An 11,306-nucleotide genomic window follows, 5' to 3' on the forward strand; every position below is an offset into this window, starting at 1 on the left:
GTTGCGTGCATGTAAAATGCCAACCAGACACACAAGTTCAGACCTGGTGGCCTAAAGCACACCTTATCTGAACGCCTCTATTGTTTGACTGTTGCCTGCGTGAAACCTACAATATGGTTCCTCTCAGCCCTGCTGGACAAACAAAGAAGAAACACAGAGCTGTGCATATCGTAGCGTTTGCATCATCAGGCTCTTTCACCTACAACCATTATCTTTGAACATCAAGTTCAACCAAAAGCAGCACTTCAAAAGCCATTAGCCAAACCGAACAAACAGGAGTGGCTGCTTCAAGGACGTGCTCTGGACATCACTGCTGTTAATGCAAAGAATAGCAGGTTTATGCTCGACTCATCCACTTTAGCTAATGTACTTTTGCTTATGATAAATTACAAATTGAGTTGCGCAACTGACATCATAATAAAAACTAGCTGGATTATTTGATTATTTTACATGACGTCTGTTTTAATCTGGTCTAAGTCATTCGCAACAATGTTAAGTTTACATAAGCAAAAAGAATAAAAATTACACAATTCTACGTCAGTTGTGCTTTTTTTTTTGTTCACTGGAACTGAGGATTATGTGGCTTAAAAATATTGGACGTCTCAGAGAAACTATAACTATAAACCACACACTGTATGTGTTCAGCACTTACTTAAGACACCATACTGTACTGTATATGCAGCTTCCCCCCCCAAAAAACAGCTATTAGACTTTTTTTTTTTAAATGAACAAAACAAAACACAATGTATCCGAAAGCTTTAATGATATTTGGGAAGCCCTTTGGCACAAATCTATGATGTGTACTTTGGCACCACTTTGTGTAAGACTGTTCGTGTTCATGCAACTACACAGATTGAAATGAGCTGAAGAGCTCAAATTTATTTGGACAATCCATTTCAAGATTTAGGGCATGTATTAAAAGGATTTGGTGTAAGATTGACATTAATTGTTAGTTACTGTCCTTGAAACCAAAGAGACAGATATCCTGGCTTACTCATTACACTAGATGGTAATTTTTTTTCATTAAGGTGAAATTACACTTTGAAAACTTGCATTTGTGTGTTTTTTTTTTAAATGATATTCAATAAATTATAAAAAAAATGAGGACACTCAAAGATTTGTAAAACACCTTTATTTAAAGGAAAATTAAAGACATACAAATCTAAATATTTATTATATGAGAAGACCTATGCTGCAGAAATAAGTGCGTTAAAAAAATAAGTAAATGTACTCTAGGTGTAAAATATATCCTCCCATAACCACATAAGAACCACATATTAATTACAGCTATATCCAATAGAGGCCAAATATATTTAATAAAATGTCAGTGACAAATTCGCTTTCCATAACCAACCTACTTGGGTAAAGCTTATCACCACTTTATATTTTACACAACATAGCCAAATGTTTGTACACACCAGCCCATCAAACCAGTGTGGTTCTTCTTCAAAATGTTTCCACAAATTTGGAAGTACACATTTGTATACAATGTCTTTGTTTGCTGTAGCTTTAAAAATTTCCCTTCTCTGGAACTAAGCAGCCCAAACCAGTTCCAGCATGACAGTGCCCCTGTGCACAAAGTAAACACCATAATGACAGATTGCCAAGGTTGGATTTGAACTTGAGCAGAATCCTGACCTCAAAACACCATTGGAATGAATTGAAACGCCGACTGTGCCCCAGGATTACCTGCCCAATATTAGTGCTTAATCTCAGTAGTACTCAATTTAAAAAAAAACAAAAAACAAAAAAAACAAACAAAAAAACATGCAGGCATGATGGTCAGGTGTCCTCAAACTTTTGCCCATATTGTGTACTTCTGTAAATGGATGTGATCACTAATTATTAATAGCGTTTATTATATATATAATAATATGCATTCGGCTCATTCTGACTTTCGGCATGTTTCTCAGATGGTCCTAGTGCACTACTGCAGTATTAATTAGATGGTAAACTACCTCTGGTTAGCTAAAGCAAGAAAAATGTAATATGTAGTAAAATGTAAGAAAATGAACCTTTGAGCTTCTATTTGCACACTGGCCTGATTGCTGAGGTGAGCTTTTTCTTTTGTGAATGAAATAATTAATTTCATTATTATGCACAGATGCAAAATACCCGAATGCTCTCAAACATTACAAAAGAATTTTAATAATGATGAAGTCTTAACCACTCTGAATACCAAGAAGTATAAAGATTATCAATATAAAATTCAAATGCAATCTATGAAAACCTTTAATCCTCACTTGAAGCTAAGACTTGTAACTAGTGTAAAGTTTAAAACCCAGCATCATTTCTATCCTGTATTGTAAATAAAAGAGAAGTCCTTCACTGTAGTTTCTAGTTCAGAATGTCTGTGGCTATGGGAGGATACTGTACAATTTTCCACACATATTGAGGAATTAATCTTACCCATCCAGACCTTTCGCTGAAAACGTGTCATACAAGTTTTGCTGAGCAGCCGCTTCAGATTCAATCTGTAAATTAAGCAGAATGGTTACTCTTACCTGGTCCTAAGACATGTCATTTCCTTCTTCTTTTGCTGTCTCTTATTCACCTGTGTCTCAAACCCTCATACTCACTGCCTTTGCTGGCTAGCATTGGCTGTCACACCTCTTGGGTCCAGGTACTTGCTAGCCTTTCATCACTAGCATCAGCTGCTCTTGGATGTTAGGCTAGTTTAGGAAAAAAACAGATGCTAGCTTTCTGGTGTGACACCTGATGACTTTGCTCCACAGACTTGGCTCTTGATGCGCCCTTGTTTTTTCTCCCTCTTTTCTGACACAACTCGCTGTCTGGTCCAGTTGAGGCTCTGTCTTACATCCACATTGGTCAACTGAGACCTGTTTGGTGGTCTTTGGCTAGATCTCCATACCCCTTTGCTCATATATAAGAGCAAAATGTATATTAACACCAAGAAGTGTTGACATTTCTGGGTTCATTGACTACACTTCCATTAGGACACATTCAACAAACACTCAAAACTGCACTTTCTTCCAGACTCAATGATCCACTAAACTTTGATTAGGAAATGTTCTACATTTTATTTAATCTGGTTTCTTTTTTCACTTTTCAAATGTAGTTTAACAATCTAGATTTCTGTTTTACAAATGAATCTTTTACATGCCCTCCAATCTGATAAGACTATACTGCTTATATCTTTTTGCATACAATGCAAGACAGCACAAACACACTAACAGAAAATTACACTTGACACTGATGAGCATCGCTGCCATGAAACCAAAACATTACTGCAACCAAAAATTATACCATAGTTGGCAGCTAGTTTGTGACTTTTTAATAACAAAATGCCTATAAATCAAAGTTATAAATCTAGTAATCTAAAGAGAAAATCATTTAAGACCATATAAATCAAAAGCTTACTTCAATATCTACGACACGTCATATAGCACTCTGAAAAAAGCTCAAAAGAAGTTTCGGAAATGGGCAAAAACGAGAAGGGGTAAAAATCTAGCAAAGTAGATTAAAGGAATGTACATACACTGACACATACTAGGTCATGAGTATCTGGCTACACCCTTGCTCATTGTAGCTAGTGGAAACAGTCCTTCTTTTATGTCTCCATTTTTAGTGTCCTGACTAGCAGGTCCTGGCTTTCTCACAGTAACCTGCTGCTTTCCTGACCTCTCCTCTCATCTCCTCTCCACTCATCTCATCTCCTGCTAACTGTCCACCTGAAGCCTGTTGAATAGATACAGGATAAAACAAATAATTATTCTAGGTTAACACATCTAACACTCATTAATTAGATTGTTAAAAAGAACTTACCATAAATATATACACGTTAATATCGCCTTGATCCATAGCTGCCTCCGCCACCACCACCACCTGAACCATAGCCACCTGAGAACATAAAAAGAAGAAGAAAAAAAAAACAAACCCTAACATTCTCATCTATCTCTTATGTGACATTATTGTATAGCGCAGTCTGAGATCAATAGTTCACCTCCATATGGTCCACCTGAGTTCCTTCCTCCATAGTTATTTCCCTTCATGGGGCCATAGTTTGACTGCTGCCCCCCATAATTCCCAAAGTCATTGTAGTTTCCACCTCCTCCTCCACCAAAGTTCCCTTAAAAGTCAGCGTAAAACATGCTTAGGTGACTTAATAGAGGAGCCAACAGACCCCTGTGAATTTCCAGATTTATACAAAGAAAAACACTATATACAATAAAAGTCCGTTGGTATAATAATTCTGTAGAACAATCAGCCAGTATGCAAAAAACTGCCCTCTAATATCTTACCGCCAAAGTTGCGTCCATCGTTGTAGTTGTCATATCCTCCACCATATCCACCTCCTCCTCCTCCCTGGTGACCATAACCAGGACCTCCTCCAAATCCTCCACGCCCACCACCATAACCTGGGCCACCTCCATAGTTCCCACCTGAGCACACAACACAATAAATCTATCAGGTTATAAATTAATGCTGGTTAATTCTTAAATAGACAAAATCTGAATTGATGCTGAGTGTGTACACTAATTCATGTAAACATAATATTAATAGCAGTGCTTTAAGCCACTTTTCCCCTCATTGAAGTTCTGTTAATGGAGAGCTTACCATCTCCACCAAATCCATCATAGCCATCTCCTCCATAGCCTCCGCGGCCTCCTCCATAGCTACCTGTGCACAACAACCAAGATGATGGTGGAGTTTCTTCCAGATAATAGAACACAAAAAGGAGGTCTATAACTTAAATGCCAATTTCTTTTCTTACCTCTACCAAAGTTGCCACCTCCAAAATTGCCTCCTCTGCCCATGAAATTATCACCGCGATCTAAAAGAAATCCCATTTGATAGTATTAATAATAATAGTTTGGTTGGACTTTACTACATCCCATATTTATATTCTATATGGTACTTACACCTCTGGTTAGAAACTGCCTGCATTTCTTGTTTAGGCAGTGCTTTCCTGACTTCACAGTTATGGGAGTTTATGGTGTGGTATTTCTGAGCTGAAGAGAAAAGCAGTTAGAAATTTTGTTTAAGTATGTAACAAAAATAAAAAGAATTGGTAAAAAAAAACATTCCCTTACCTACAATTTTATCCACAGTGTCATGATCATCAAACGTTACAAAACAGAACCCTCTCTTTTTCCCCGTTGATCGCTCCTCCATAATGTCAATGCTCTCAATCTTCCCATACTGCTCAAAGTATTCACGTATATGATATTCTTCAGTGTCCTCCTTAATCCCACCAACAAAGATCTTTTTCACTGTCAAGTGGGCCCCTGGTTTATTTGAGTCCTAGATAATGCAGGAAACATTATGTTAATACATTATTAATCATGCAATTACTGCAAAATAAAAAATGTTCATTATTAGGGTGCAATGGTTTTTTTTTCTTCCATCATACCTCACGGGAAACTGCCCGTTTCGGTTCAACAACGCGACCATCCACTTTATGTGGTCGAGCTGCCATGGCTGCATCCACTTCAGTTACACAGGAGTATGTTACAAAACCAAAGCCCCGTGACCGCTTGTTCCCTGGATCCCGCATCACCTGCACAGAGATGCAATCAGTAAAAGGCTATAGTCCTGATATAGCAATGCGTGTTCCATTACAAACGTATTGTTATACTGTACAAAAAGGTGTCAAGTCTTAAACAGCACAGAAACGTCACTAACCACACAGTCTGTAAGCTTTCCCCATTGCTCAAAGTGTGCACGTAAACTGTCCTCGGTTGTCTCGAAGCTTAGACCACCAATGAAGAGCTTCCTCAGCTGTTCTGGCTCTTTACTCTCTTTACCCTGTTTGGATTAATACATTAGTAAACATAACCAGCTAACCTTCATGATCAGAACAACATGCTTCAGATAAATATCATTATCATTAAGAATGATATTTATCATGTATTACAATAATAATTTATTCATTTTTTTAATGTTACAGTGCTGAAAACGACACATTTCTATAACCAAAACTGTTATATTTATCACGATGGTCCTAAAATTTGATTTATTTTACAGTTAGTGGGTTACATGGCTGGTTGGAGAACCCCTGCATCAAGGTGTGCGAGAAAACAATAATAAAACAACCTCACAACAACACCTGTCGCATACAGTGCAGCTCGAGACTTATTAGCATTTCCCTGCGTTAGCTTAGCTAGCTGTTAGCATTTTATTCGGTTAGGATGTTGAAGGAAGATACAATACAACTCTAAACCTTGAATTAATCGCTGTTGAATTTAAAGCATTGGCTTATTTAGCCTTTAGTTAAAAGCCCACACGACACAACGAGCAGAATAACCGCAGTGAAGTCTGGAATGTTCCAAGCGCCTTCGCGCACAAACGCCATTTTACAAGCTCTTTTCCTCCATGTTGTTAGTTACTTGTCTCACGTTTAGAGTCACTGCAGGCGCTCTAAACCCATATAAACGTTCAAAAATAACATTCAATATTACATAACATACCACATGGCTAATGTTTGAAAACAAACGGGTTGAAATCGCTCTCTATATTAACGTTATTAGTTCACTAACTCGTCGGTCGTTCCTGTAAAAACAGCGAATTAAACAACAACAACGTTTTCCTTCAGTCTTTATTCGAAAAACTGAAGCCAACGTATAACGTTTCTCTGTATCCTATTTAAGAGAGCATAATATTAAATACATAAGTAGAAAAAATAGCCAGAACACAACGAGACAACTAGCTAGTCGTCCACTTGCTAGTCAAAAGTGCAGGGTTACGCAGCTTCAAACATTTACGCTACAGTGTATTTATTATCTTCTTAACATTTTACATTTGCAGAAAGCAACACAATACGAAGTCAGTTTAACCTGATTAAGTTGATATTACCTCCATTTTGCAGTGTCTACGCCCCACTTATTTGACAACAGATGGAAATATGGCGCTGCCCTGCGGCTGCACGGTCCACTACCCACAGCTGTCCTTGTGTTTCAAACGACGCCCTGAACACTTCCAAGTGCGACCTTTAGTGACGTCACTCTATGCAGAGCCCGTGCAATCTTCTAGACATCGAGGGTGCCTAGGTTTAAAATCCATGAATTTGAGACATAGCCATTATAAGGGCGATGGGTCATTTACTCACCCAATTGCTTGAGCAGACACTCGTGCCACTTTTCAAGTGACAAAATGAAAGAATGAATGAATGAATGTATGAAGTCTGTTCATTACCTATAGACCTGAAAGAATGTCTGAACAAATAAACAATTTTTTTTAAATCGATTAATGATTCTGTGTAAAGGAATGTATGAGCAACAAAGACAAATCTAAATGATTAAACTTAAATAAAACAGTATTTCTATATTTATTTTCAAATTAAAAGTTTATAAATTTAGTACTCAATGTTTATATTCTTTTATAATTTATATTTATTTATTCATTTTTTTTATTTCCTTGATTTCTATATTTGATCATTTTCAGATTTATGTCAGATTGTTTTTTTTTTTTGTTTGTTTTTTTTGTTTTTTTAGATCTGCTTCTGTAGCACAAATGTGCTAGTACATGCTAAGATCTTTGTCTATCTTTGATACAACAAACAGAGAGATCTGTGATGCTTGACTCTCCTGGCTAAAATGTTAATTGCCTACACTTTAATGTAAACGATAAACAGGCTTCCAAATGATGCAAAACAGCACTATTCTCATTTACATATTCCTTGGTCAGCACTTCACTTTGTTAAATTGGTTCTTAACCTATAATTTCTGTAGCTCTATAACGGCAAGAGACATCAAATTATCTTCAATCACTGTTAAGCAATAATGTCTTAGGTATATACTATTAGAGTCCATTCTTTTATAGCTTACATTCCAAGCAATTGACCTATCTCTTAAAAAATGCAATTACGGATGTAACACAATAATTGACACTGTTAAACAGAGAAAATATACAAAACCTTTAATACAGCTTCACAACGACCTTACACTGATTAAAGAAAGAGTTGCCAAAAGTCAGATCTTCTCCCAAGATTTCCTTCCTTTTTTTTTTTTTAAGGAACATTTTTTGCCCTATGTAGTTTGTTCACTATTTTTCTTGCTCTGGTATTCATACACTATACCTTAGACTAAACCAGACTATACCAGAAATACCCTTTTATCATTAGTTAGCTCATAGTGGGACAGAGGAGTGTATAGTGCATGCATTAACCCTTCATCTATATATGTTTGGTGAACTTTATACTTAACTAGATTTATTGGTACTTCACTTAGTTTGGAATACTCAGAAATAATCATACTGTATGTGATTTACGACACAACTTTTATGTTCTTGCAACTGTCCTGTTGTTTTCATCAGTTAAGAGTCACATTTATAAGGCTAGTTTTCTTGACATCCAGGAATTAGTGTGGTATGATCTATGGCCTTGCAGACTTAAGTATACATTTGCATATATGGTATCTACACAGCCATTACTTCACTTATTTTACTGCATATTGTCATGCAACCACATGTACAGACTTTGATTTCAGGCCAACAGTCTTACAATGGGCAGTAAACAAGACCTTTAAGTGAACCTTGAACTCAGACGTAACTGCCAGTGGTCAAGCTTTAAACCTGGAATTAGTTTATTGAATATACATGCATTTGAATTATAGGGTGTCATTATGTTTTTGAGTACTTATCTAAACACTTAAAACACCATCATATCTTGGTTCTGCACAACTGTTAATGCCTCATACTTATTTTTTTATTCATTTTTTAAATAATTTATTTTTTTTGTTTCTTTTTTTATTTTACTTATAGGCCTGATCCACTAAAGTCCATGTATTGTATGTATGCATGTATATGCATGTTTGTACCCAAAACGTGTAAGTAATCCGTTGCTCAGTATTTGTCTACTAGGGACACAGGAGTTCTAATAAAAGTGGTGCCTTGTGCCCCCTGCTGGCTGTGGAACTTCCTGGTACTGGAATTTATAATCACTCTCACATTTAAATATTGATCTAGAAAAACAAAACAAAACAAAACAAAACAAAACAAAAAAACAAAATAAAACAGAACAGAACAAAAAAACAAAAAACAAAAAACAAAATAAAACAGAACAGAACAAAACAAAACTTTCAAAGTTTTTTGTTTGTGGTAGTTCAACTGGTTCAACTTTATTATTTCATATTTATTCTCAATTCTTTAAAATGTAAGAGTTTATTGGTACAGATCTAATCATTTAATTTTTTAAAGACACACTAAACAAGCAACTTTTTAAGTAATATAAAAGTATTTCAGACACGACACCTTCTTCCTTTCAAGATCCTTCACTTCATATGCTTTTAAATGTGAGTCCAACAGTTGAAGTCATAACAAGGTCCTTTAAATGTGACCCAATGCAAGTATGGTGCGATTTTATGTTTCCTAAGTTTAAACAAAACATCACTGAATTTGAACCTAACCTTCGTTAAAGGACCTTTCACAGATTACAATAATTATAAACGTAATTTCTGATTTAAAGCAGCTAAACAAAAATGTTTTCCTGCAGATGGTGCTATAACTCTGTGTAACTGGGTCTTTTAATGCATTTTTGAAGAATTCTGCAAATAGGCTATATAGAGATTTATATACAGCCTCTGCTTAACATATGCTGCTTTCTCTATATTCATGTGAAACTTTATGAAAACTTTGAGAATTTTTTATGAAAACTCACAATTTGTGTACCATAGTTTGGAGAAGCATCAGTGTGTATAATTTCAGTGTATGATCTTAACTGTAAGCATCAAATATCATTAAATTAACATTAAACATTAAATTTCAGATACCATTGAGACTATGAGTATGGATGATTTCACTAGGATAAGCTCAGAATATAACTAAATAAGTAAATAATTCAGATTTCTTAAAATGAGTTGAAATGTTTAAATAGATTGTGATGCATAGGATGTTCCAAACATGTTAGTTCCAGCACATTTACTCCTTAATTAAACATACCACTTAATGACTCAGTTTACTGTAGTGTATTTAAACCCTTTCACCCTTAATTATGCACCTGTATTTCTGTGCCATCTAGTCATTGCTGCTTTTATCTTAAAAGGAAGACAGCATTGAGGTTAGCGGCTCAAAACAAGTGGGAAGCACAGTTGTGTGGAAAAAAGACCAGATGTGTTCAAAAGCAGACCAGGTAAAGGCATGCAAACAATTCAGCGGATGTCTATTTCTTATCATGCACACTCAAACACATGGGCTGCAATATTACTGAAAGCTTGCTTTGCATGATGTTGCACAGAGACAGGACTAATTCCATAAGGCACAAGCATTTCCTTCAGTATTGTGCTGTCAATAATACTTCAGTATTTTCTTGTATTAATCAATCCATTTAGTCATTTTGGCAGAAATATGTTCACCAGAATCAGGACAAAGATTTTTTAAATTTTGTAATCTAGTGTTTTGCAGTATTTTTACATTAATTCATGAAGATTTTTCAGTTCTCCCCACTCACCTTTCTGCCAATGACTTTATCTAGGTGACAGTTTGTTTGGGGGCAGCAGTTTTTGTTTTAGGGCAGTGTAGTGGTGTAGGTGTGTGTTGTACACTGTCCAAAGTGTACACTGATTGATTTGATGAGAAGTTCTCCTTACTGCAACCCATGGCCATGTCTGCAGCACGGCTGTTTGTCACACACCTTTACTCTTAGTGCTCAGAGGTGACAGTGTCTTGACACTGACATATTTCATAACCCACATACAGAAAACATCTCTCATATATATATATATATATATATATATATATATATATATATATATATATATATATATATATATATATATATATATATATATATATATATATATATATATATATATACAAATCCATATACAAATCCAAATAGATACTTATGATTATCATATTTTTCTCAAAATAAAATTTCATATTTAATTCTTAGTAATATTAGAAAATGTTACTTGCAGAAATATCTTTGTCAATCACCCCAGTTTATGCCACACTTATCCAATAGCTAGTCTTAAGAATCATGGCCCAAGCAGATGTGCATGTCACAAAATTTCTTTTGTTCACCTTTTTCACAGATTGTTTCTAATCCTAATTTGATTTACTTATGATGACTGATTCATTTTCACTCATCAAAAGACAAACCTCTTTCCACATTAAAATTTGTGCATATGTAAAATGATAAAAAGGATAATAAATGGTTGGTAGAAAAATAGGCTATAATTATTTAACTGGCTCGACCAACTTTAATTGGCCTACATCATTCTCCTGATTTACCTTTTCCTTTGTAAAGAGAATTTATCTCTACATGTCACTGTTTGGCAGAAAAATGTATGACGTAACCCACTGATCAAATGGTGGGCAAAGTGTCATCTTTTCTGGGTTTTAAGACA

General features: G+C 35.4%; 1 protein-coding gene across 2 annotated transcripts; it reads right to left on the reverse strand.

The window, feature by feature from the left end:
- Positions 1 to 3,016: 3,016 nt before the first annotated feature.
- On the reverse strand, positions 3,017 to 6,969 carry hnrnpa3 (heterogeneous nuclear ribonucleoprotein A3). 2 transcript variants are annotated; one of them, XM_027164285.2, is made up of 11 exons: positions 6,817 to 6,969; positions 5,647 to 5,769; positions 5,375 to 5,521; positions 5,055 to 5,265; positions 4,884 to 4,973; positions 4,736 to 4,795; positions 4,579 to 4,641; positions 4,263 to 4,403; positions 3,965 to 4,090; positions 3,787 to 3,861; positions 3,017 to 3,699 (listed from the first exon to the last, which is right to left on the reverse strand). In XM_027164285.2, exons 1-10 carry the CDS (start codon positions 6,820 to 6,822, stop codon positions 3,803 to 3,805), a joined length of 1,026 nt encoding a protein of 341 aa, XP_027020086.1. In that variant the 5' UTR covers positions 6,823 to 6,969; the 3' UTR covers positions 3,017 to 3,699; positions 3,787 to 3,802. The 2 variants fall into 2 exon arrangements, with proteins under 2 accessions (XP_027020086.1, XP_027020087.1); XM_027164286.2 differs by lacking the exon at positions 6,817 to 6,969 and adding an exon at positions 6,432 to 6,593.
- Between the last annotated feature and the right edge of the window lie 4,337 nt (positions 6,970 to 11,306).

The sequence above is a fragment of the Tachysurus fulvidraco genome, chromosome 6 (assembly GCF_022655615.1).
Source record: "Tachysurus fulvidraco isolate hzauxx_2018 chromosome 6, HZAU_PFXX_2.0, whole genome shotgun sequence".
NCBI classification, from domain to species: Eukaryota; Metazoa; Chordata; class Actinopteri; order Siluriformes; family Bagridae; genus Tachysurus; species Tachysurus fulvidraco.

What these genes read in the sequence shown, in the direction of transcription:
- hnrnpa3 (XM_027164285.2), bottom strand. An exon ending in CACTGTGGATAAAATTGTAG is followed by an intron (nt 4,974 to 5,054) that starts GTAAGGGAATGT and finishes TTTTCTCTTCAG; the next exon opens with CTCAGAAATACCACACCATA. An exon ending in CTCAGGTGGACCATATGGAG is followed by an intron (nt 3,862 to 3,964) that starts GTGAACTATTGA and finishes TTATGTTCTCAG; the next exon opens with GTGGCTATGGTTCAGGTGGT.